This window comes from Melanerpes formicivorus, unplaced genomic scaffold, assembly GCF_026170545.1.
Source record: "Melanerpes formicivorus ecotype bairdi unplaced genomic scaffold, bMelFor1.0.p_v2 SCAF_9, whole genome shotgun sequence".
NCBI classification, from domain to species: Eukaryota; Metazoa; Chordata; class Aves; order Piciformes; family Picidae; genus Melanerpes; species Melanerpes formicivorus.
The window spans coordinates 17,930,114-17,957,677 of NW_027142361.1; the positions used below are offsets into that span (position 1 = coordinate 17,930,114).

General features: G+C 44.6%; 1 protein-coding gene across 19 annotated transcripts in view; it reads left to right on the forward strand.

Annotated features, from left to right (window-relative positions):
* The window catches only part of HMBOX1 (homeobox containing 1), a 203,615-nt gene extending 195,698 nt beyond the window's left edge, over nt 1-7,917 (forward strand). For 4 of the 19 annotated variants that reach the window (XM_068143190.1, XM_068143193.1, XM_068143191.1 and 1 more), the window contains exon 13: nt 4,309-7,910. In XM_068143190.1, coding sequence (XP_067999291.1) covers nt 4,309-4,446 — 138 coding nt within the window. In that variant the 3' untranslated portion in view covers nt 4,447-7,910. Of the gene's footprint in view, nt 1-4,308 lie in introns of all 19 variants that reach the window. The other 15 variants (XM_068143199.1, XM_068143200.1, XM_068143202.1 and 12 more) reach the window with 10 other exon arrangements.
* The last annotated feature ends 19,647 nt before the right edge of the window (nt 7,918-27,564 follow it).

Sequence of the window (27,564 nt, forward strand, 5' to 3'; positions counted from 1 at the left end):
CTAAAGGGATCAGGGGCTCAAGTCGTGTTCTCTGCCATCCCTCTAACGTCAGCAATGGATGAGGACACACTGAGGAAGGGCCGACAGATCAATTCATGGCTCAGGGGCTGGTGCCATCGACAGGGCTTTGGGTTCCACAATCATGGATTGGTTTTCAAGGCACCTGAGCTGAAAACAACTCATGGGACACACTTGTCCCAGAGGGGGATAAGAATCCTGGGGCAGGAATTGGCAGGGCTCATTGATAGGGCTTTAAACTAGATTTGAAGGGGGAAGGGGTTAATAGTCTCCTGCTGGCTGGTGACAAACAGAGGGGCAGCTCACCAGCAGTAGAGAGAAGGAGAGCTGGTAAGGGCTCTCAACTTGCTGCCCTGAGGCAAGCCACGAATGATCCACCAGGACATTCTGTGGAAACCGAGGGGATTTGGCACAAGAGGAGGACAGGGCCAGCCCAGCTGAAGTGCTTCTATGCGAATGCGCGCAGCTTGGGCAACAAACAGGATGAGTTAAGGGCCACTGTGCTGCTGGGATGCCACGACATAGTGGCTGTTACTGAAACTTGGTGGGATGAATCCCATGACTGGAATGTAGGCATAGATGGATATAAACTCTTTAGGAAGGATAGGCAGGGAAGGAGAGGAGGAGGTGTTGCCCTCTATGTCAATAGCCAGTTGGAATCAGTGGAGCTCCAACTGGGGAGGGATGATGAGCTAGTTGAGAGCGTGTGGGTTAAAATTAAAGGCAGGACAGGGGAAGGAGATATTACTGTGGGGGTCTCCTACAGGCCACCTGACCAGCAGATCCAAGCAGATGAGGCCCTCCATAGGCAAATAGAAGCGGCTTCCAGGTCACAAGCCCTGGTCCTCATGGGTGATTTCAACCACCCGGACATCTGCTGGAGGGACAACACAGCAAGGCACCAGCAATCCAGGATGTTCCTGGACTGCATAGAAGACAACTTCCTCCTCCAGATGGTAGAGGAACCAACAAGAAATGGTGCTATGCTGGACCTTGTTCTCACCAACAGGGAAGGGCTGGTAAGCAATGTGAGGCTCAGAGACGGCCTTGGCTGCAGTGACCATGAAGCAGTTGAATTTAATATCCTCAGGGCAATCAGGAGGAAGTATTCCAAGCTCACGACCCTAGACTTTAGGTGTGCAGATTTTGATCGCTTCAGGGATCTGCTAGCCAAAGTGTCGTGGGACAAAGCCCTGGAGGGAAGAGGGACCCAGGACAGCTGGTCAGTATTCAAGGACCACCTCCTCTGTGTCCAGGAGCTCTGTGTACCAACAAAGAGAAAAGCAGGTAAGAATGCTAGGAGGCCTGCCTGGATGGGCAAGGAGCTACTGGACACACTATTACTTAAAAGGAAACTCTACAGGAAGTGGAGAGAAGGACAGGTAGAACAGGGGGAATATAAGGAAGCTGCCCGAGCAGCAAGAGTCCTGGTTAGGAAAGCCAAAGCAGAGTTTGAATTGAATCTAGCCAGGGAGATTAAAGGGAACACTAAGAACTTCTACAGGTATATTAATGGGAAGAAGACGACTAGGGAAGGTGTGGGCCCCCTCAGAAAGGAAAATGGTGACATGGTCACAAGTGATGAGGAAAAGGCTGAGGTGCTTAATAACTTCTTTACCTCAGTCTTCACTGCAAGGGCCTCTAGCCACACTCCTGATGTTACGGAAGTCAAAGCCAGGGACGGGGAGGAAGAACTGCCCATTGTAAGTGCAGATCAGGTTCGTGATCATCTGAAGAACCTGAAAGTGTTCAAGTCCATGGGAAGAAGGAACCAGGGAACTACAGGCCAGTCAGTCTCACCTCTGTGCCTGGAAAGATCATGGAGCAGATCCTCCTGGAGTCACTACTCGCTCAAAAGAATAGTGAAGAGGTGATTGGGAGCAGTCAGCATGGCTTTGCCAAGGGCAAATCCTGCCTGACCAACCTGGTGGCCTTCTATGAGCAGGTGACAAAATTAATAGATGAGGGGCGTGCAACTGATGTCATTTACCTGGACCTGAGCAAAGCCTTCGACACTGTCCCGCACCACATCCTGGTCTCCAAACTGGTGACACATGGGTTTGATGGGTGGACCACTAGATGGATAAGGAACTGGCTTGATGGCCGCACCCAAAGAGTGGCTGTCAATGGGTCCATGTCCCAGTGGAGGCCAGTGACAAGCGGAGTCCCTCAGGGATCAGTCCTGGGACCTGTCTTGTTCAACATCTTTGTGGGTGACATGGACAGTGGCATTGAGTGCACCCTCAGCAAGTTTGCTGATGACACCAAGCTGTGTGGTGCAGCAGACACGCTGGAGGGAAGGGAGGCCATCCAGAGGGACCTTGACAGGCTGGAGAGGTGGGCACAAGCCAACCTCATGACGTTCAATAAGAGCAAGTGCAGGGTCCTGCATCTGGGTCGAGGCAATCCCAGGCACAAATACAGGCTGGGCAGTGACTGGCTGGAAAGCAGCCCTGAGGAGAGAGACTTGGGGGTGCTGGTGGACAAAAAGCTCAACGAGCTCTCAATGTGCACTTGCAGCCCGCAAAGCCAATCAGATCCTGGTCTGCATCAGGAGAAGTGTGGCTAGCAGGTCGAGGGAGGTGATCCTCCCCCTCTACTCAGCCCTGGTGAGACCCCACCTGGAGTACTGTGTCCAGTTCTGGAGCCCCTATTACAAGAGGGATGTGGAGGTGCTGGAACGTGTCCAGAGAAGGGCCACAAGGATGATCAGAGGGCTGGAGCACCTCTCCTATGAGGACAGACTGAAGGAGTTGGGGCTGTTCAGTCTGGAGAAGAGAAGGCTCCGAGGTGACCTAATTGTGGCCTTCCAGTATCTGAAGGGGGCCTAGAGGAAGGCTGGGGAAGGACTTCTCAGGATCTCAGGTAGTGATAGGACTAGGGGGAATGGAATGAAGCTGGAGGTGGGGAGATTGAGGCTAGATGTGAGGAGGAAGTTCTTCACCATGAGAGTGGTGAGACCCTGGAACGGGTTGTCCAGGGAGGTGGTCGAGGCCCCGTCCCTGGGGGTGTTTAAGAGCAGGCTGGATGAGGCTCTGGCCAGCCTGATCTAGTGTGGGGTGTCCCTGCCCATGGCAGGGGGGTTGGAACTAGATGATCCTTGTGGTCCCTTCCAACCCTGAATGAAACTATGAAACTATGAAACTATAAGAATCAGTCCTCCATTCGCTCCAGGAATCTTCTGGACTGCCTCCTCTCTGCTGAATTAAGTTCCCAGTCATTACAGACCTCTAGAAGGCAGCCCCCCATATCATTGCACTGGTTTGCTTAACAATCCAGGTTTTCAACATTTTTTCCTTATACCTGTGTGAATTCAGTGTCTTCACAGGATGCTGCCAGCCTCAGACCTAAGGGTTAGGCTAGGTTTGCATCCTGTTTCCAAGTGTGGTCAATAGTATTATTTAAGGAAAAAGTATTTTTGAAGAATAAGACAATTATAGATTTTTTTTTTTTTTTTAAGTAGCTTCCAGCTTCTGGAAGTCAGTAATTTTCAGGAACTTCCTGAGCCAGGCAGTGTATCCACTTTCATTTTTCATTCTTCCTAAGTAATTTTCCCTGAGCTTGTTTAACCACTCCATTTAAAGCCATTTTTACTTTTGGTTGATCTAAAAATGAGTGATTCCAACAACTGAACTAAGATGAGTAAAGCAGTGCTTCCTGTTGCTGCTGTGGGATATATTATCTCATCATTCCAGAGAGTGCCCTTGCTTATTAGATCATGGGAAGCCATGCACATTTGTTCTCTATCTACTAATTTGTAATAAGCATTTACCCATCAGCCATCAGCCATTTCTTTCCAAGCTGAAGAACCTGAGACTATTTAGCCTCCTCTCCTTGTAAGGAAGTCACCCCATGCCTCTCTTCCCTTAGATTGCCATTCTCTCTACCTTTACTAGTTCTATTGTGTTTTCTTTTAATGGGATGATCAGAGCTACATATTCAAACTATAAGCGTAGCATGAATGTGTGCAGTGCATAAGGATTCCTATCTGAGTTTGGTTTCCTGACATACCTTGTGTATCACTTTTATCTTTATAATTTAATGTTTTCCTCAGAATATCCCTCCCCCTTCAAATTTCTCTCTCAAAAATTGGGTATGCCACTCCTTGCCTTGCTTACCTTTGTCTGCACAGTGAGGGAAATGAGTCCTGCATCAATTTTGTAAACTCCTGTCACATTCTACCCCTGCAATTTGCTGCCCCTAGTCCATTACCTTACACATGAATTTTATCTGCTGGCTTTCTACTCGTGGAGTAACAATGCTTCTCTCTTCTCCTTCCCACATGCACAGGATGACAGCACTAGCCATAGTGACCATCAAGACCCCATTTCATTAGCCGTGGAAATGGCAGCGGTAAACCACACCATCTTGGCACTGGCCCAGCAAGGAGCCAACGAGATCAAGACAGAGGCTCTAGACGACGACTGATACAAAGAAAGGGGAGGGTCAAAGCAAGAAATAACTTAGTTTTAGACGTAGCACCTTAGCAGACTTTCCTCAGTCCTTAATATGTGTTCTTACAGTATAACTTTGCAGTTTCTTGTACGTCAGTTAGCTGTTAGGGTCTTTTTCTGTGAAGATGGCATGGTGCCCTCAGCCTTTGCGTATTAATTCCCAATAAATAATCAATCAACCAATCAACCTCCCTCTCCCAGCCCCAGTGGCTAGAAAAATCTTGCTGCTCTGTCTTAGCATTCAAAGTGCTTCCAGGTATTTTAGACAGCCCTCAATTACAAGTCTTATGCTACACTTAAAATCTTAGATACCCTTAGAGATTATGTTAAAAAGAAAAAGTAAAAAAAAAAAAAAAAAGTAGTCTGTACGCTTTTCCTTCTCTGAGACTGAAAGGATGCAAGCTGAGGTAGTGGCACAGGGTCGATGGACACCGGATTGGAAGTTTCAACAGAGAGTAAAAAGAACACTAGAAACCCCACCTCGGTGTGGGAATAAATGATTTCCAGCTGCAATAAGCCGTGCCTCACTGGTCATACAGTGACTTGATCTACTTTTGGGTGCTGTGCTGAGAATGTCCATTGGAAACACATTCACATATTTTCAGTTGATGTTCACATATTCAACACAGACATCCTCTGCTCTCACAAGCTGCGTGGCTTAGTGGATAAGTACTGCCTTCTGCCTCTGGGACCATAATTGAAGCCTAGCTTGGGATCCTATGAAAAATGAGCTGAATGTCTAATGGACACCAGTCCACTTCTCAAAACCACTATTCATTTTTTGGCATGGCTAGCAGTGCCTGCTCAGAAGAGGTTTAGACTCTGTTGATCTGTCATTAACAATTCCACCTTTTATTCTTCCTCTCACCTTTTCTCTCCCCACCTTACTCCCCTCTCCACTTTGCCACTTTCAAAAGCAATGCTTTCCAGGAAGGTTATTAAGGTCATAAAATGGGTAAGAGTGGATTTTTCCACATCTGTGCAACTAATGCCATTGTCCTGACTAGCCTGAAAGGTTATCGGAGAACTTTTGCATCTGACCTTTGCTAGATAACCATCGTAGCAGAAATATTCTCCTAAACACAAACTTTTTGTTTGTTTGTTTAAAGGCAGGAGGATCTCTTACCTGAGAAATGAGGTGTGAATATTTTGTGTTCTCTTTACTCTGTCCTTGTTAAGATGTAAGAAAGCTATACTGCTACGAGCAATTTAATTAATAATTGGAAGCCATACTAATAATGGATGTGGTAATATTTGTAAAGCAAACCTACTTTAAGTAGCAGAAACTAATGGAATTGTTTTCCTTGATCATATGTAGCACTTTTGTTACTTTTTTTCTTAAAGATATTTATATTTGATAACTCTTTTTTTTATCATTTGAGAATTCAAAATGCCAAACGGCAAACTTGCATTACAGAGTCACCCTGCGATCACCTTGTCATATAGTATCTAAATGATGAACTGTGTGTGCATCTCAGAAAATTACATCTGCTGGTATTGTGCGGAAATGATCTCCTGGCATCCTGATAAAATGATATGTTGCTGCCAGTAAGAGGAAGCATTTCAATGGAAACAGCACTGGAAGTGTTAGAGACAGGCAGGACTGTGTTACATTAAAAAAAAAACTAAAATTAAAAACCTATGTAAATGTTGGTATCTAGACCTATACAAATTTGCATAGTGTTTTCTCAACATTCCATTTTGTATCTTCCCATAAGATCGTTGTGGGAACAGCTTAAAAAGAGGAAAACAACTTAGTCTGAAGGATGAGTTTCCCTTTCTCCCCTCCACTTCGAAGGTGGAGGGAAGTTGCTTTCACTTGTCCTCATCCCTTCCTCATGCTTAACTATCGGGTAGCATTGTGAACTCCTAAAATGTGGCTTCTCAGCAGGTTTCTAGCCAGCCTAAACCCCTTCAAGGCGTGGGCTAACTAGATCATCTTTACATCTGTTAATCTTGTGAAAATTGCTTAGGTAAGTGTGGAGGAGATTTTGTGCTTTCAGAGAGCACGGAGCTGGCACCTCTTTGTCTCTCTAACTTTGAAGATATATAGGTAGGGCTTGGCCTCAGTTTTCATTTATGGATTTCATTGGAAAATTTATGTGCTTTCCTTAGATATAGATCACCGAAGCAGAATGAAGCCGTCTTTTTTTCTGTTTTATTGCATTTCTTGAGTAGGCAAATTCCTAAGTAGCATCAGGGCAGACTCAGGAAAGAAAGGAACTGGATCAGCAACCATTGCAGCACTGCAGTTTTTTTCTTAATGTGCATATGAATGTTTTGATACTAAGGAGTGAAAGGATGGGGAGAGCTTTTATTTCTATTTTTGCACAGCAGAACGATCGAACAAACTATAGCCTTAGTGGAATTTTACCTACTTACTCATTCCACAGTCACACACCAAGCTGACAAGCAACATCCACGATTTATAGTAAGGAGATTTTAATAATCGATGACCTCTTTACATTGAGCTTGCCACCACCATTTGTTCTGGCTGTTTCATTTTAAAAAGGACAGACTCAAACTGTTGGACAGCTGCAATTTTATAAGAAATATTGCTTACAGTACCATCCTCAAAAAAAAAAAAAAGTCCGTTTCAAGCATCATCTTTTTAAAGCAATAGGGAAAAATAACAATAGTACCAGAACATTTATATACTGATTATAGGTTCATGTGACGCAGGATTAATAGAAAACCACAACAATTAAATGTCTATACCATCTAACATGGAATAATCTGGTCCTAATTCTGTTTGTCACTGTGAGGTAGCTGCTGGTCTCATCGTGCATTAGTATCCTGTTTGGAAGGTTTAACAGTTAAACTGCTTGTGAACAGCTAGAAGTTGGCAGATACTCCTTGTAGACAGCTTCCTGGTAAAATACCATCTTCTCACCAGAGGAAATAAATCCCTGACCTGGGTTGGGCAATCAGACACTTAATTACAGGATGTCAGTTTTGGGGTTGCCCCTGTCTAGTTTGGATTTTCTTTGACTATTGAGAGGTACAAGCTGTTACCAGGATTCTATTCCCTTTATTCTGAAAGTTCACCAAGAACGATTTGCAGCTGGCTGAAAACTTTTTAGTTTTATATGAATTAGCGAAAATGGAACAGATGCCGATATGATGATATCAGGAAAAGCATATGTGATCTAGAGTAAGTGAAAGAATTGGTGGAGAGTGTGTCCTGGAATTTGGCCTTTGTTCCAGGGGTTCTTTCATAATATGGGAGTTGTCTTTGTCTTTCTGTCCATGAATTTTCTTGAACAATTTGCCTCATTTTGGTAACGTTGCAGTTCAGTTGCAGTTTGTTGTAGCCAGTCCGGAATTCATAGTTTCATAGTTTCATTCAGGGTTGGAAGGGACCACAAGGATCATCCAGTTCCAACCCCCCTGCCACGGGCAGGGACACCCCACACTAGATCAGGCTGGCCAGAGCCCCATCCAGCCTGCTCTTAAACACCCCCAGGGACGGGGCCTCGACCACCTCCCTGGACAACCCATTCCAGGGTTTCACCACTCTCATGGTGAAGAACCTCCTCCTCACATCTAGCCTGAATCTCCCCACCTCCAGCTTCATTCCATTCCCCCTAGTCCTATCACTACCTGAGATCTTGAGAAGTCCTTCCCCAGCCTTCCTGTAGGCCCCCTTCAGATACTGGAAGGCCACAATTAGGTCACCTCGGAGCCTTCTCTTCTCCAGACTGAACAGCCCCAACTCCTTCAGTCTGTCCTCATAGGAGAGGTGCTCCAGCCCTCTGATCATCCTTGTGGCCCTTCTCTGGACACGTTTCAGCACCTCCACATCCCTCTTGTAATAGGGGCTCCAGAACTGGACACAGTACTCCAGGTGGGGTCTCACCAGGGCTGAGTAGAGGGGGAGGATCACCTCCCTCGACCTGCTAGCCACACTTCTCCTGATGCAGACCAGGATCTGATTGGCTTTGCGGGCTGCAAGTGCACATTGAGAGCTCATGTTGAGCTTTTTGTCCACCAGCACCCCCAAGTCTCTCTCCTCAGGGCTGCTTTCCAGCCAGTCACTGCCCAGCCTGTATTTGTGCCTGGGATTGCCTCGACCCAGATGCAGGACCCTGCACTTGCTCTTATTGAACGTCATGAGGTTGGCTTGTGCCCACCTCTCCAGCCTGTCAAGGTCCCTCTGGATGGCCTCCCTTCCCTCCAGCGTGTCTGCTGCACCACACAGTATTACTGCAGTTTGTTCTCATGTGGGTTCCCTTGAAGTGGATCTGGTGGCAGACTAGATCTACCTTTTTGTTCTTTGAAGAGAGAAGAAATTAAGATGCTCCTCTTGTGTGACAGGCACACCTTTTAGCTTTGTAGAGTAAGTAGTGGCTGTGATTTTGTCACTCATAACATCCTTATACTTGAGTTGCTGTCTCTTACCATCTTCTTAAAACAACAATTTCTACCTCCACTTCTATTTCTTTTGGGTTGTTTTGTTGGGGTTTTGTTTGTTTGCTTTCAATTCCCCCCACCTTTTCCACGCACTACAAGATCCCAGACATTTGCATTTTGAGGTGATGAAAATAAGTCAACCTAGCAATAAGTAGGCATTATCTGTTGATGCTCCAGCAATAGAGAGACATATTCTAAATGCTCTGTGAGCATACTTCTTGTTACATTGCTTATGTTAATCCCCTTCCTTAGATGCTGGATGTGAACAAGTTGGTCCTGAGTCAGCAGTGCACCCTTGCAGCAATTAAGGAATGTGATTAAGAAGAGCCTTCAGCAGGCCAAGGAAAGCATTTAGGCCCCTCTGTTCATCATTTGTGGGACCACATCTGGAGTAATGTGTGCAGGGTTGAGCTGGATTGAGTCTATCATAGGGTTGCTGAGATAAGAGGGCTGGAGCACAGGTCATGTGGTGAGAGTTTGCAAGAGCTGGGTTTGTTTAGACTGTCTCTGGAGGTGTCATATTTTGTTCTTCATAGAATCATAGTATCAGTCAGGGTTGGAAGGGACCACAATGATCATCTAGTTCCAACCCCCCTGCCATGGGCAGGGACACCCCACACTAGATCAGGCTGGCCAGAGCCTCATCCAGTCTGGTCTTAAACACCTCCAGGGACGGGGCCTCAACCACCTCCCTGGACAACCCATTCCAGGGCTTCACCACTCTTATGGTGAAGAACTTCCTCCTCACATCCAGCCTGAATCTCCCCACCTCCATCTTCATTCCATTCCCCCTAGTCCTATCACTACCTGAGATCCTGAGAAGTCCCTCCCCAGCCTTCTTGTAGGCCCCCCTCAAATACTGGAAGGCCACAATATCTATTCTATTCATCTATCTTCATCTGAGTTTAGAGAAGACAGAACCAGGCTTTTCCCAGAGGTGCACAGCAAAAAGGTGAGAAGTAGTGTGTTCAACTCACATTATGAAAATACTTCATATTCATCTGTGATTTTCTGTACTCAGAGTGGTAGAACAGTGGAAAGGCAGTGGAGGCTTGGGGTTTCAAAGCACTACTGGGCAAGGTTGATTAAAGACCTCCAGAGGCCCCTTCTGACATACATCATTCAGTGATTCTGTACAGACCTGCTCAGGTTGAGGCATTTCCTAGTTCTGATCTATACATGTTGACTTGTTTAAAGAAATCCTCTTGATTTGTTGTTGGGATGTTGTTTTGTGGTTGTTTTTTTCTTTTTTCCTGTTTAGCTGTTCATAAAAAGTTACCTTTCCTGTTTTACTAATAGAGGGGAGCTTTATTTGCAGGGTCTGGCTCCAATCAAGCCATAAGTAATAAATTTCATTAATTATTTCCTCTGTTTACACAGTTCTTCAGGGATATATGAATTATTCTGTTTGTTTCATTGCCTAATATCAGACTGGTAAGTTTTCCCTGTTTTCATAACATTTGTGCTTTAGATCAGTTTTTGCCTTTGTTTGTGCTGACTTGTTTTCGTGCTGCTGTGAGTGCAGGTGAAAAATTTAACAGAGCTGAACATGTTAGAGGAAAAATTCTAGTAAACTCCTGGTGACCCATACAATAAGCTAGATATTTTTGGTTCAGTAAATCATTAATGAATGATTATCAGAAACTGAAGGGTATGACTGGGAAAAAGTCACATTATACTTGCTTGAACCTTCCTTTTCTTTCCTTTAAGTGTCTGCTGCTGACCACTGGGAGGAAAAAAACCTTCACAGACTCTAGGTCTGATGTGGATGTTATTTTGAAGAGAAATGACAATAGTGTGTGCCTGGGTAGACTGGCATGGGGTCAATTAAACTCCCAAGTTTGAATTTCTGCCTTCAAAGTGCATAAGAATGTGGAGATTAATTCACCCAAGATTTTGAGTTCCCGTATGTGGTATCAAAGTATTCTTTTGGAGTGAGGTGATGCTTGCAAAGAAATAAAATGAAAGCACCCTTCTGGCCTTCCCCCAATGTGGTTGGCCATGTAGCAGTTGTAATGGGGTTTCATAACAGTTTGATGTGGATTAACTCAGCGAAATTGGTATAAGAGTTTTCAAAACTCAAAATCACTGCTTCTAAGGCACTTACTGCAGGGTGTTGTTCCCTGTGTGTAATCTTTACTCCAAAGGAAAGCTGGTTTCAGACCTTTCTCTGCAGATTACTTACTAAGATTCAGTCTGAGATTTTTTTTCCCCACAGTACTGAAAGCTGTAGATGTTTAGTAGAAGGGTTTTTTCCACCCTTTATCCCTGGAATCCTGCTCATTTTAGATAATCATTTTCTTAGCAGATGGTTTACATCTCACCTCCCACCCCAGCTACATCATTTTGCAACCCTCTTTCCCCAGCATTCATCAGCTTCTTTCAAGTCCATTGGAGAGTTACCAGCAAATTCTAAGGGGTGTTTGTCAAAATAAACTTTGCTTTTATTTTAGACAAGGATTCCCACCCAAGTAGCTCTTGCACTCTTTGAAGTTATTTCATTTGATATTATTTTGATCAAAGTCTTAAGCTTGTAGGCAATAATCTGGAGTTTGGTATAGCTTTTATCATTCGACAGGAAGCTTTGTTGGCAGGATTGGTTTTGAAAACTGTGTTATGTGTCAGTGACCTAACATGTTGATGATTATTAGACAGCTGAGGGGTTTGTGTTTGTGTGTGTGTGTGTGTTAGTAGCCATAGTCAGGGTTGTATGGTGATCCTGGCTAATTTAATGGAGTTCTGTTCAGTCAGACATTTTCACTGTGATTTCTTGGAAGGAGAAGTTGATGGCCTGACCAAAAAGCACCTTGCAGTTCCCAAAAAGACTTACAGAGACATTTCAGAATAAAATGTTCTCCCCTTGGGCTTTTTTTGCAGCTGGGATATTTGCTCAGGATATCGAATCAACAGGGCCAATAGGAATTTGGCAGGCTGAAAAGCATGGCCCTGAAACCTTCGTTTTAGCCTCTGTTAATGTTGTCAAATTTAGGGAGTTCAAACTGTCTGACTAAAGATGTTGCACATAAATGAAAAAGGATTGATTCTAGAAGTGGCATCTATACATTTGGATTTAAAATACATAAAAGTTACTTTTCTTCTTTATGGGAAGCAACTAGAAAAGTGAACTTGGTTGTTTTGAGGACTGTCAATAATGTGACAGCATTTTGACGTTGGGTTTTGTCCAACACATATCAATAAAATGAAGTAAATGAAAATAATCTCAGTGGCACCACAGAAATAGAGACGAGGGGGAGAACAACTCAAACATTTAAAGGGTTGTTCAGCACTAACCCCAGCCTTAGGTTTTATCAGTTGAAAATAGCCCACAACTGTTCATTCATGCCTGTTTTAACATAGGTGATGCTGTAGCTAAGATCATATTGGTGGAATTACACTAATCGGTACAAACCTCTCTGGTTTTGGTTTCCTGTAGTACCCTCTGTACCAAAATCCATGTCATGCTTTATCTTGAGCTTGCTGGAAGAAGTAAACAAACACATTTTGCTCTTCCAACCTCCAAGATATGGTTTGCGAAGCCTGCAACATGCTTATCAGTGTAGTATCTAGGTGACTGACAGCTTATGTCACAGAGACAGAAAAGGCTTTGCCATTTGGAGTGCAGGGGGGGAAATTCACCCAACATATTTTAACTGCCCTTTTTAATGAGGCTGCTGAAGAAAGCTAACTAATTGGTTTGATTGCTGCAATGTTGGGCTCTTCCTTGCTCTTTCCAGTAAGCTTTGGAGTGCTCTGGCCAACAGCTTAAGCACAAATGAGCTAAACCCATTGAACTGGAGTGAACTGTGTAATGGGCCTTTGATGTTTCTGTATGTAACAGTGCATCTCTCTCAGATGGCTTGGCAGAAGGCTCTCTCTGCCATTTATTCCTTCTCTTCCTGCCGCTCTTAAATGGAAGCGGCTGTATTCTGCTGATCAAAACATCTAGCACACTTCTGCTAAATCCTTTCAAACTGCAGCCAGCGTAATTGGGATGGGTAGGATAAATGCATAAGAGTATGGCAGGAAAAGTGATGGCAGTTCTTTTGAATGACTGGGTGTCCTCCTGACATGTAATTAGCTGCTTTAGAAAGATGTGGATTGGCATGGTCATAATTAAAAGGATTTCTGTCTTTTCTGTGATTGAAAACAGAAGATCTTCCACCCCCCAATACTCTTTAATACCAGTGTTATTAGTGACATTTGGAACACAGCTCCTTCGTAAACTTAAATAATGACCTGCTCCTAATGGTAACTTAGAACAGCAGGGACTGAAACCAAGTTGAGTTTTCTATGCAAAGCTGCTCCTCTTCCTTTTATGTTGGGGTTTTTTCCCTCTGCTCACGTATGTATTGCTTCTCAATGAGTTCTAGAAACAAAAAGGACGTTTTGTTATGTGTGACAGCATGATTACAGATTACCCAGGGTTCTGGTTTAACGCTTCTTGACTTGTAGCATTGAGGATGAGCCATGTTCCAGGACTCTGCTGAATTACTCATCCTGTGTTTTCACCCTGCTTGTAGGTCAGGGGTTCTGACTGCACTGCTGCACTCTGGTTCCTGAAGCAGGGAGTGCAATGAGCAATTCTGTGCCACTGAAAGTTCTCCTTTGTAGTGTCTTTCTTTGGAAGCCTTATCAGCAGTTGTTGCCAAGTATATAACCATACTGTCCCCGAGCTTTCTCTGAGCTGTCTCACCTTTTTCTTCAGAAAGCTGAAAATAGCCTGCAGCTGGATAGTTAGCTGGGAATGTGCTTGCAATTCACAACAGGAGAGGATATATGGTGGAGATGTAAAATAACTTCATATTTCTCTGATATCACAGAATTTTCAGGGTTGTAAGGGACCTTAAGGATCATCTAGTTCCAACCCCTCTGCTATGGGCAGGGACACTTTCCACTAGATCAGGTTGCCCAGAGCCACATTCAGCCTGGTCTTAAAAACATCCAGGGACAGGGCTTCCACCACCTCCCTGGGCAACCTGTTCCGGTGTCTCACCACCCTTATGGTGAAGAACTTCTTCCTAATGTCTAATCTAATATGTTGCCAGATTCTCAGAAAGCATCTGACACAGGGTGTTATGTGCCTTTGTATGCTGTGGGTTTGTGAGAAACATTATCTCTTGACCAGTCTGAGCAGTCTGTGCTGCATCTTTGCCCTTAAGTTTCTCGGCCATGTTTTTCTATAGTGCTGCTGTAGTTACTTATCAGACAGATTTCCAGAGATTTTTAATATGCAAAGATGAGTATAGAGACTCTTAGCTAATTTTAGACTCGGTTCCTAACTCCAACAGATTTGCAAAAGAGGCTAGGAACTTCTTTAGGGTCTTATTTAAATCTCCTGGTTCCTTTTCACCTCCTTTGTACTGAAATACTTGTGTAAATCTCATCCAGCGTCACTGTGATGGTTCAGAACAGATTTGTAGGTCTTGAGTACTTCAGTTCTTCCAGCTTGGTTACCACTGATGGTACTACACCCCCACTAGCAATGGTAGCAACTTCTTCTCTAGGACAAATGTTTTTAGACAATAACTTGATGCTGTCACTGGCCTCAATTCAGCTTCCTATCCTACTCTCCCCATTTCTTCTCCCTTACTAATTAAAGTCTTCCATGTTATGACAAGATGGAATATGTAGCTTAAATAACCCACCTCTATACTTAAGAAGTTGACTTGGGCCTTCTGAGGTATATTTTACATCATTTGGGTTTTAAACATACACTTGACTTACAAAGTTTATCTGTCAAATTGCTCAAGGAGGATGAAGAGATAATGAAAGTAAATTATTAATTAATGTTTCTCACCCAATGTACGTGATTAAGAATATTAACCATATATTCCATTCCTAAAAGCACATTTGACTTGGGATATTTTTGCTTGTTTGTTTGGGAGTTTTTGTTTGTTTGGGATTTTTTGTTTGTTATGGGGGTTGTTTGGGTTTTGATTGATTGGTTGGGGGGGGTTTGGGGGGAGGGTTTCAGTTCTGCTGATAAAGTTGCCACTGTCTCTCTTTAACTGGACTGTAGTGACAATACTGAAAATACCCTTCAGGAACTAACCAGAGCCAGGAACTCAGAATAGCAACTCACTGATCAGTTTTTCCTATTCCAGAGTGCAACCCATTTCATTTATGCATTATAGAATCATTTGGAAGAGACCTTTAAAATCATCGAGTCCAACAAATTATGGCAAGTGAGAACATTTTTTCAGGACCACAAGGGCATAGGCTTTCCCTTGATACATTCAAGCTGTTCTTCAGTTCAAAGGGTTTGATATCATTTTGGAGTGGAAAGTAGCAGCAGGAGCCATCTCCTCTTTCTGTGTGTAGAGTGGAGTTGAGGTGGAGCTATGTTGAGTTGACGATGGCAAAGAACCAATTGAATGTGTTCCTGGTGAAGACCAGGTGTATTGCAGAACCACTTGAGAAGGGTGAACATCTTGGATGCTTTATTGATGAGACAGTTCAAGCCATTTATTAAATGCTCTCTGAAATCTCCAGTGCATGTTTCTTTGTGCCAGTGTGTCTTCATGGCATACCATATAGCATTCCAGAGTTCATTTAGAAGTTGTTACTGGGATTTGGGACATGCTTGTGGTTTGCTGCAGAGGTAGCTGCTTCTCAGTTTAGCTGGACATTTACATACAGCTGCTCCTTGGGCAGTGAGAGTTTAATTCTGCAACTTCTCCTGCCTTTAGAGCTCTGCCAATTCACAGTCCTTTTTCTCCAGGTGCCCTGAGGAAATAAATACCATTGATATGAGGGAACAGATCCACTTATTTGCAGAGGTTATCAGAGGTAACATCAGTTGGGAATCTGCCCTTAGATGTCAACAATAGTCACTTATTAATATACTAGGATTTGTAGCAGAGCAAGAATGAAACAGAGCTGAATTTGTGTTGATTTGAGTTCAGTAAAGTAGGGTTTTCAAGCATCTGGTTGGATCTGGTTAGGAGTCAGTGAAGTATCCATGGACATGAAGAAGGATACAAATGGTAAAATCTGTAGAGTTACATGGAAAAGGCAGACACCTTCAGTTAGGGGATTCTCTTTTATGCATTTGCAAGGGCAGGATGGTTCACTCTTGCTGATGCATCGATGAAGTAAAATAGAGAGTTTGCATTAGGATTGTGGGAGGCCACTTACTATTCAGGATCTCCTTGTATGTGATAAACTGGTCCCTTCTGGCCTTAATTGTAAAACTATGATTCCAAAGAGGTCTTTTACTGTTATAACCTGTTCATAGTGTTTGATGATTTATAGAGCTTTGAGTACTAGAGGAGTTCGCCGCAATAAGAACTTCTTTAGAAAGTATGACTGTCCACCAGAGAACATATTGTGCCTTATGTCTCTAAACCACCTGAAGTTCCAGTTCTGTGTGAGAAATATCTTTTTACACTTTGTACTCCTGCCATATTGGGAATCAAACCAATGCAGTTTTGGTAATAGGTGGTTTCTGTATCCTGCCATATTATTTAGATTTGCTCCAGTATCTTACAGATTCAGTCTATGTTCTGCTGACACAGCAGTCCACACTTTCATCCCAGCGAGTGATGAGCAGCTAAAGTAGCTCTGGAACAGCAGCATTCGCTTCAACTGTTATTTTTGCTTCTTATTTGAAAATAAATGCTCCAACTCTCTAACCAAAAGCCCAGGTCAGTCTGAATTTCCAACCCCAAGTTCTTTGTCGCTATTAATCTTTTGGGTACATGGATTTCAGTTGTTAAGGGTACCTTGCAATGATTTGTACCATTACCCAAGAACATTGAACATGAAACTGATTCAACAGGAGTAAAATTTGATCAGTCATGACCATTTCCTCTAGCTTCAGTGCCTCAAGCAACCAGTTTTTACAAATCCTTTCATCAGTTGCCAGAGTGGTTCAAAAATATCACAGCCAGCAGAAGGCCTCTTGCTGAACTGGTGTCTGCTCTTATTTACTAGACTAAGCCTATATCTCCTTGAAGGAATTCCAGACATGTTTTGAGCTATACCTCCTCCAACTGCTCTGAGCCATTCACAGTCTCCTGAAGTTGATTCTTGTCGGTACTGGATTTGTCACATACCATTTTCCCACACTTCAATTCTTCTCATAGAGACCATTTCTTTTATCTTCCATCCCCGCTCCTTCACACCCTGGCAATCCTATTTTACCTTGCTCACTGGTGGTTTTCTCATACTGAAGTGCTCTGACCTGAAGCCATTGTTCTTGTGGTCTCTAAATAAGGAATCTCTATTCTTTCTATCCTAATAAAGAGCAATCCAGTGTATTGCTGATGCTTAGATTTGGTTAAGTCTTAGGAAATTTCCCAAGCTTTCTGCTAGCCAAAAGGCCTGGGTGGGTTTTTTACAGCAATGGTTAGTTAGCAGCCCACCTGCCTTCCCTTGTTTCAATTCTGATGCTTAGATTAGTAAATCAGGGAAATAGCAACTTTTAAGTGTACTTTTTTTACATAATACTTTGACTGTCTTTTGGTTATGTTTGTTTGTTTGTTTTGGCTTTTTGGTGTTTTGTTGTGGTTTTTTTTAACTGGGAAGACTGGTACAGAGCTGTGGACTTCAGCAGATATTCAGCAATGTTCTAGGAAATGACTTGAAAAATCAAGGCCTGTCTCAGCTATGGCAGAGTTTCTAAACAGTTCCTTGAACACAATGACAGTGCTCAGGTTTATCTGTTCTGTTTAGTTCTTTGTGCTGTTTGTTGTTTGCTGCCTCTGACACTCCCCTTAGGGCTCGTTTGTTGCTCTCCATGCCCTTCCTCCCCTTCCTTGTTGACTTGTGCCATTTCCATTTTGCTTTCTCTTGTTTCTTCTTCTCTTTTTCCTGGACAGGCACTTTATTACCTTCACACTTTCATGCCAGACTTCTAAAAATTCCTTTAATACTACTGTAGTCCAAGTCAAGAGGCATTCAGCTTTCCTTTTGCCTCTTAGATGGTGCTGCATCAATTGCATACTTGAAGTCCAAATAGATTTTGTCCACAGTGTAGTATAAACATGAAAACCTTTGTCTACTCTGACCAGTTACATGCAAATCAGCTCAGAAATTCAGTCAAGTTACAACTGGTTTTTTCCTTGCAACTCCCTCTGTGAAATAAGGTAGTTCCAAGGTGTGGAACCATCACTCTTAACAGAGAGGGACAAGGTAGTAGCATTTTTTTCTTCCATGTTATTATGTCTTGCTTGCCCTTAGTGTTGGCAGTTGGCTTCATTGGTGCAGTTGTTTGTCTTGGTTAGGTTTTTATCATATGAGGGTTTGGGACAGGCTGTGTGGCTTTGCACAGTTTTACTGAAGGAGGCTGGTACCAGTTCCTCTTGTCGCTTCTTTCACCCAGGGTTTGGGATCAATTTTGCATTCAGAGTAGCTTTTTATTAGTGCTGTTATTCTTGTTATTTCAGTTGTTTTAAATTTGAAGAATGTGGTGGGTTGAAGTTTCCCCCCAGTAAAACTTGAAATTGCTTTTCCAAATGAAAAATTCTAATGAAAACAGAGTTCGGAACTTGCCCTCTTTCGGTATCACCTATTGAGTTCTTTCCTTTCTCTTTTGGCTTCTGCATCAGTTTAGATATCGTCCTGAGACTTGTGCCCAACTCAAGCTTGTGATTTGTTTCTGGTTGCTGTGGGATCAGAGCCCTGCTTGTTCTTTAGGGACACCCGTTGCAACAAAAACGCAACAGCAAAAAACCCTTTGGCCTTTCTGTTGGCTCCAGCCGTACCGCTAGTGATGTCCTTCCCAATCTTGTTAACAGCCAGCCCTCCTTAATTTGCTGTTCATTAGGGGTATGGACATCACTTGCCACACCAGTGCAAACACCCAGTGTGCTGCTGCTGGCTTAAACTGGGAGAGTACCATGTCTCTTTGGGAGCCACACATCAGATCTGATACAATAAAGTGGCATCGTCGTGCCGCAGAGCCAGCATGAGACAGGCTTTTACCTTAAAGATAATGCAGGAGTCACAAATTTAAACCAGATGTAGTTCAATAGCAGTTCTATCAAAAGGTGGTGAATAAGAGTCAGTTGTGTCCATGGGGAGCACTATTTTCTTGACAAATCACCTTGGCTGTCTCCCTCTTGGTCTTTATGATCTTCCCAAGGCTGACGGAAGCCTGGGAAGTGTGAAATATGTGCAGTACTTATGAATTTATGTTTTTTTTTCTTTTCCTTTGTGTCAATTTTAAAAGTGCCTAAGTGAGTAATAGGAATCCAGAGTTGAGCTGGAGCTGGAACAGGATTAGACCTCATTTCCCTCTTACCACATGAGCCATGGGCATCCAGAGACCTGCAGAATCTGTCTGGATAGAAACCTCTGCTCTTTGTCATGCTGCCCCGCTCAGTGTTCAGTCCTTTGGTGGGAATTTTCCTAGCAGATCTTATTTCTCAGCCAAACCTTAGCCATCTCCTGTTTAGGGTGGACAGTGAAGAGGAGGGAAGCTTAGACAGAATTTGGTAGGAAACTGCCTCTGGGATTGCAGGAACGAACAACAGACAAATGTGCAGATTTAATCCTCTCTTTTTGGAATCACAGCGGCAGTTTCTTCCTTCATTCTTAATTATTTCTAGGCTTATAATAGTGACACCTGCCAGACATTTGGTCTCAATGGTTGTAACTCTTGGCAGGTGGTTAAAAGTTTGTAAACACATAAGAATTTTTTATGTGAGAGATTGATGGTAAAATTGTGTTAGAGGAGAATTTCTTCTGACCATAGCAAAAGGAAATAGCAGAACACTGTTAAGATGTCTTAGAACCACTTGAGGATTCAGCAAAATGAAAGCAATCCATATGTAGATATTTTATTATTTTTTTGTTAGTAACAAGAAGTTGTTTTCACTCTGACAACTTAATAGCGTGTGAGTTGGGGAAGCCTAGGAAATTGCTGCTGGCAAGGAAAGCTGTGAGGACATCTCTTCTGCAAAGAACAGAAAATTGGCTTGTAGGATGTTGCTGACTGTTGATGCAAGCAGTGATCAAATGGGAATCTGTCGCTGGGGTACTGATGGCAACAAAGTGTTTGTGGAGCCTATAACAGACAAGGGACCTTTGACTGTGTCCTGTTGCCCTGCTCTAGAGATGCCTATTTTAACAGTGGAGTTTTTGCTAAACTAAGTGGTTGTCAGTAACAGTGGTTGTAATTAAAAAAATATTAATGTAGTAGTGAGTGTTGCAAACCTAGAAGTGACCAGACAGTGGAACAGTGTCAGTGGCACACACACAAAAGCGAAGGAACAAAATCCTGAGCAAAGCGCTGGGGAGTCGCGTTTCTCATCACAGAGTTTTGTGCCTCTTGGTTTGTTCTGCTGTCTCAAGGGGCATGGGGGTTGTGTCAGCCTCACAGCTCCAGTGAGGGCAGGTGAGCCTGACCGTGGTGGCATCCCTGTGAGTAGTGGACGGCTGGCAGTTGCCTGCAGTTGCTTCATGTGTCCACTGCTATGGTCAGTAAACTGAGCCCTGTCCCATCTCTGCTGTCACTATCACTCACCAGCAGGTTCATAGGTGTCTGTACCTTCCTCTGTCAGCCTCTTCCACTCGCCTGTTCATTTCTCCTGCCATGTGCCCTGACAAAAATGGCACCTGTGTCTCATCTGCTGTAGGTGTTCTGCCTACCTCAAGAGGTAAACATGGTATCCTAAAGTTGTGTGTTCACAGTCTGTTGTTTTACATGAGCACTAGCGCGCGCACACACACACACACACTGGAATGTATATTCTCCTTCTCCCCTCCCCCAAATAACCTCTTGACCTGATCCTTGCTGTAGCCACCACCAACTCCTCTTGCAAATTGGATGCTGCTTTAAATGTGAAAACAAATGTTCAAGAAGCTATAAAACCTGAATGAAAGCTAAAGCTGAATTTATAAAGCCTTGTTGCATATGAGCCAAAAGTGCAAAAAGCTCTATATAATGAACTAACCTGCCACTCATATAAATATAAATATATATAAATATATTAAAATCAGACTGTTCTACAAAATTGTGTATTTGTATTTTTGTGTACGTACAATTTTCTGCTAAGCAGAAGGAGGATGTAGTATAGGATGATGTGAGAAGAGATTTTGTTTAATCATATTTCTTTGTTACTTATTTTTGTTAACATCCAGATGCCTGTCTTTGTCTTCTGTGTATGACACTGTTTGAAAGGTGCAGTATCTCTCTCCCAGCCGTGCGTTCAACCCCTTCCAGCCACAAAGGAGTGGGATGATACCCAACCATCACCACCAAACCCTGCAGACATGCCTGGGTCTTGCTCATAAGGGCTGCTCGTTCAGCTTCCAGGCTATGTTTCATGTTGGCATTTAAGGGGCACTGTGTGTTCTTGCTTTTAATAGTGGTGTCAAATAGTCATGCGCTGGTTGATTGCTTTTCACACAGGTGTTCTCCAAGCACGCTGTCTACATCATCCATGAGCTGTAGTGTCTTTGCTACTGGTCCTCAGCCTAAAATTTCAGGGTGGGAAATGCAGGAGGGAGGATGGACAGAAACTTCTTTTGGGAAGTTACTTGTGGCATGAAAAGATGCCAGGGAAGCAGTGCTGTGTATCATAGGGGAGTGAATCTCAGGTAACACCACCATGGAGGAAGGTGCTACGTGGAGCTCGTGCTCCCACAGCTGTCTGCAAGCTGCCCAAGTGTGTTTTGCTTTCAGGAGGGCAAGCTGGTGAGGCAATAGGTTGTAACTTCAGACACATCTCAGACACAGGACCTGCAAGCAAGCCATGCACAGGTCTGTGGCTTGAGGAGTGTTCTGTTGCAGAGAAAACAGCTGTAGCAGGCTTATCAGGCAAGGTGCACCTCCTCATGGCTTGGTGCCCTTGCAGAAAAGAGAGTGATGTTTACGGGGAGTATTCTCAAATCTTCTCCAAATCAGTGCACTTACCTGCAAGATGCTGATGGGTCTGCTCCATCATCTGTTGCAAGGAGAAGAGTCATAGTTTTTCTCCCCTGGTGCACTTGGAAGATGCACTGTAGAGTGGAGAACTAGCCTGGGAAAGAGGAGGTCAAAGGAGAACTAAATAAACCAGGATGTAGTGAGAAAACTAACTCAGAGCTTTGGGCATGAGCTCATGGATCTTCCTTAAGGCATGTGTGCTCCCATCCCTGGAATGCAAGTGATAGTCCACATCCATCACATGTTCCTCAGATGGCAGGTGCTGTGGAAGTGTGAAGTACCAACTTCTTCCCTTGTCTCCTTAGCTCCATTTTTTTTCTTGTTGCTGTTGTTCGTTTGTTTGTTATTTCTTTAAATTTCATTTCTGGCATTTGAACCATTGAGTTTTGGCCCGGGGAGAGGGATACTGCATCTTGACATGTAGGGCTCATATTTATAACAATGTGTAATGACTGTAGCAAAAGTCCTTGTTTCTGTATGTGAATGGACAGAGAAACAAGTGCTCTATTGTATTGATTAAAATAGTTAAAATGAGTCCTGTATCATTGTATCTCCTATTCTGGATTAGTGCCTTTTGGACAGTAGACTGTTCTGTAATTAAAATGTAGTATAACTGCTTTTTTGTACAGTTTTGTTTTAATAAAACTTTTTTTTTAATTTGTGTTTATTTTAGTATTGTACCTATTAGAAAATAAAAATGTATAACTCAACACCCACGCTTTTTTTTTTCCCTCTAGTCCTTTCTTCTGCAAAGCTGGCTGGGGAAGGGTGAAAGCCTGAGAGGGGCCTTGGCTTCAATTGAGGCCTGAAGTGTGTCTTGAGAACTTAGTAAATGTAGACGTGTAGAAAATATTAACTGCTATGAGAAAGACAGGAAGTCCTTCTGCCTTCCCTTTTTTTGAGGAGGGCCACAGGGAGGGATGAAGGTGGTGAACACTACAGTGGTACAGGATGCAATTTGCATACTCGCAGCCCAGAAGGCAAATCGCATCCTGGGCTGCATCAACAGAAGTGTGGGCAGCAGGTTGAGAGGGGCGACTCTGCCACTTCAGTCTGCTCTTGTGAGACCCCACCTGGAGTAATGTGTCCAATACTAGGGCCCCAACACAAGAGTGACTTGGACCTGGTGGAGCGAGTCTAGAGGAGAGCCACCAAGATGATCAGAGGATTGGAGCACTTCTATGAAGACAGGCTGAGAGAGCTGGAGTTGTTCAGCCTGGAGAAGAGAAGGCTCTAGGAAGACCTTAGAGCTACATTTCACTATCTGAAGGGGACCTACAGGAAGGCTGGGGAAGAACTGTTTAGAAAGCCTTGTACTGATAGGATGAAGGGCAATGGTTTGAAACTGGAGCAGGGTAGATTTAGGTTGGACATCAGGGGGAAGGAAGCTCCTTTCAGTGAGGGTGATGAAATACTTGGGACAGATTGCCCAGGGATGTGGATCTATTCAAGATCAGATGTGGCTCTGGGCAGTAAATCCAGTTGAAACTGTCCCTGCTTTACTGCAGGGGGGGGTTGGACAAGATGACCCTTGAGAGTCCATTCCAACCCAGTGTAGTCTGTGAATCTGAAGAGGAGGCATCACTTGGAACCACAGGCTGATACCAGAGCCTTTAGGGGCTTTTTCCACTAAAAGATCATAAGAGTAGAGTCTTGCCTCGTTGAGAGCAGTTATGTTTCTCACAAGGGTAGTTGTCATATAATAGGCGTAATGGCCAAGGAGATGTTGTGTGTGAGGCACGAAGGGCCCTTTAAGTCCCATCCCAACACAGAAGGGTTTTGCTCAGGGAGTTGTTGATCTGCAGGCAGCAGACATCGGGGCCATTTGGCAGTAAAACTGAAAAGATGCTGAGTTAACAATGAGTACAGCTGTGATTTTGAGAAGCCAAAGGCACGAGGATGCAATGACTGCATTGTCCTGGCATGGCTGTGCTCCGCAGCTTGAGGGTCTGCAGCCAGGGTCTAGGGGAGGGGCTGGGGAGAGCTTCATAAAAACAGGGGGAGGAATTGCTGCAGCTGCTGGATAGATTCTTGATACTCCAGAAACTGAAATGGTGTCTGGGTCCTGCAATACTGCTCAGATCAGTTACAGGCAGCCAGGGTGTGAGAGTGATTTGGGGGATTTACACCCCCAAGACAAGGGCCAGGGCAAATCTTGATGTGTTGGAGCTGCAGATAATTAATAGAGCTGAGGGAGGGAAACACCTTCCAGATCAGTGCTTGTGCTTCTCTTAGACATCACTGAGGGAGAAAATTAACTAAAACTCATCATTTGCCATGCTGGCTGAGGCAGAGGGGGTTCCTCCTGAAGACAACACACTGGGGATGGGGGAGCAAACCTGCAGGAAATGTGGGGCTGTCAATACCCATTTGGCCCTGCATCATTCACCTGCCTCCTGGCTTTTAAAAGGAAAGAGTAAAGAAAATTAACAACAAAAAAGGGGCCTTGCTGTAAATCAGTGTTTGCTCAACAGCTAGAACTGAAGGCCAAGCCCCCAGAACTGATGGCTTTTGAACCATTTTTCTCGTTGGGTTTTGTTTCTTTACAAGTTAACCCCCCACACCTTCCATTTCATTTTAATGTTCATGCTAAGGGTGGCACACTGGAACAGCTCAACCATTGCAGAGGAGCTGATAATGCTGCTGGCATTGAGGGCTGAGCCCCTCAGCTCATTTGGGAGCTGTAAGAAAGATGGGGACAAGCTTTTTAGCAGGGCCTGTTGTGAAGGGACAAGGGCAGATGTTTTTAAACTACAAGGAAAGATTCAGACTAGAGAGGAGAAAGAAATTGTTTATGCTGAGAGCAGTGAGACACTGACACAGGTTGTTCAAGGGGTAGATGCTCCATTCCTGGAAACATTCCAGGCTGGGATAAATGAGGCTCTGAAGAAACTGATCTAGTTGAAAATGTCCCTGCTGAGTGCAAGGGAGTTGGACTAGGTGGCCTTGCAACCCAAAACATTCAGTAATTCAATGGTTTGGGTTTTTTGGAGAGGAGAGAGGGCATTTGAAAAGACTCACATGCAGAGGGCAGGAGTGATGGTGATGGGGCCTTTCCCAGCATGGCTGGGTACACACGGGATCCCCCTCTGAGGAGAGCAGTCCCTGTCCCTTTCTTGGGTTGAGGATGAAGGACAAAGTCTTCTCTGCTTCACAGATGAAGAACAGAAATGCAGAAAAACTCTTCTACGAGACTTTTAAAAGAAGAAAATCAGCAGAGGCCTACACTTTGCAAAAAGCTCCGCTTCCAGCCCACTTAGTGCTTAGCCTCATCAGCCATTGGAATCAATCTCCCCAGGGATGTAGTGGAGTCTTCAACACTGGACATTAAGGAGACCAGATAAGCAAGGGGCATCAGTTTAGGCTCAAGGTGAGGAGAAAGTTCTTCACAGAGAGAGTTGTTAGCCATTGGAATGTGCTGCCCAGGGAGGTGGTGGAGTCACCATCCCTGGAGGTGTTCAAGAGGGGATTGGACGTGGCACTTGGTGCCATAGTTTAGTAGTCATGAGATGTTGGGTGACAGGTTGGACTTGATGATCCTTGAGGTCTTTTCCAACCTTGTCGATTCTACTATCCTATGATCTTAAACAAAACCCACAGGGGAAAAAAAAACCCAAATAAACAAACACATAAGAGGTCAGTGTCCAATGGTGAGCAAAATCATAGTATCATAGTATCATTCAGGGTTGGAAGGGACCACAAGGATCATCTAATTCCAACCCCCCTGCCATGGGCAGGGACACCCCACACTAGATCAGGCTGGCCAGAGCCTCATCCAGCCTGCTCTTAAACACCTCCAGGGACGGGGCCTCGACCACCTCCCTGGACAACCCATTCCAGGCTTCACCACTCTCATGGTGAAGAACCTCCTTCTCACATCTAGCCTGAATCTCCCCACCTCCAGCTTCATTCCATTCCCCCTAGTCCTATCACTACCTGAGATCCTGAGAAGTCCTTCCCCAGCCTTCCTGTAGGCCCCTTTCAGATACTGGAAGGCCACAATTAGGTCACCTCGGAGCCTTCTCTTCTGCAGACTGAACAGCCCCAACTCCTTCAGTCTGTCCTCATAGGAGAGGTGCTCCAGCCCTCTGATCATCCTCATGGCCCTTCTCTGGATGCATTCCAGCACCTCCACATCCCTCTTGTAATAGGGGCTCCAGAACTGGACGCAGTACTCCAGGTGGGGTCTCACCAGAGCTGAGTAGAGGGGGAGGATCACCTCCCTCGACCTGCTGGCCACACTTCTCCTGATGCAGCCCAGGATCTGATTGGCTTTGCGGGCTGCAAGTGCACACTGAGAGCTCATGTTGAGCTTCTTGTCCACCAGCACCCCCAAGTCTCTCTCCTCAGGGCTGCTTTCCAGCCAGTCACTGCCCAGCCTGTATTTGTGCCTGGGATTGCCTCGACCCAGATGCAGGACCCTGCACTTGCTCTTATTGAACGTCATGAGGTTGGCTTGTGCCCACCTCTCCAGCCTGTCAAGGTCCCTCTGGATGGCCTCCCTTCCCTCCAGCGTGTCTGCTGCACCACACAGCTTGGTGTCATCAGCAAACTTGCTGAGGGTGCACTCAATGCCACTGTCCATGTCACCCACAAAGATGTTGAACAAGACAGGTCCCAGGACTGATCCCTGAGGGACTCCGCTTGTCACTGGCCTCCACTGGGACATGGACCCATTGACAGCCACTCTTTGGGTGCGGCCATCAAGCCAGTTCCTTATCCATCTAGTGGTCCACCCATCAAACCCATGTGTCACCAGTTTGGAGACCAGGATGTGGTGCGGGACAGTGTCGAAGGCTTTGCTCAGATCCAGGTAAATGACATCAGTTGCTCGCCCCTCATCTATTAATTTTGTCACCTGCTCATAGAAGGCAACCAGGTTGGTCAGGCAGGATTTGCCCTTGGCAAAGCCATGCTGACTGTTCCTGATCACCTCTTCACTATTCTTTTGAGCGAGTAGTGACTCCAGGAGGATCTGCTCCATGATCTTTCCAGGCACAGAGGTGAGACTGACTGGCCTGTAGTTCCCTGGTTCCTCCTTCTTACCCTTTTTGAAGATGGGGGCAATGTTTCCCCTTTTCCAGTCTGTGGGGACTTCCCCAGATTGCCATGACTTTTGAAATATAATAGAGAGGGGTTTAGCAACCTCATCTGCCAATTCTCTCAGTACCCCTTGGCGATTTTCCCCCCCTCCTAGCAGAGCCCCTCTTCACATGGCTCAGCCTGGTTGAAGCACAAACACCATGTGTGTGACACTCCCCCCCCCCCTCCATATCCACACTCACCTCCTTCCTCCTCCAGCTGAAATCCAGTGGCTCTGTTGACTTCAACACTTGCCTGTTGCCGCAAAGGGCTTGAGAACAACGAAAGTGGCATTAATTTGAAGGAAGGCAGGGGAAAACGAGGTCTTTGTGGGTTTGTTGGTTGGTTGTATTTTTGCTTCCCCTGCTTGTTTTGATTGCTGCCTTTTAAAAACTGCCTTGGCTGAAGAACAGAAAGCAGCGTGCGGCTGCGGCACAGGGAAGGTGTTACAACCACCTTCCAGGAAGAGCGAGGTTTGAACAAAGTAACAGCACTTCAAAAGACTCCTGAGTTTCAGCCAAAGAGCTCTTTTTCTTTTATTTTCTTTTTTTCTTTATTTTTTTTTTTAAGGTAAAACATTAAAGGGAAGTGGCTTTAAAAAAAAAACACACCACCACTCAGCCCAACCAGGCAGCTGCATTTTCGTGCACTGATTGCAAGACACTGCCAATAAAAATACCCTTTGCTAAACGACTTTCAGCGGGGATTGTGGAATCAACACAG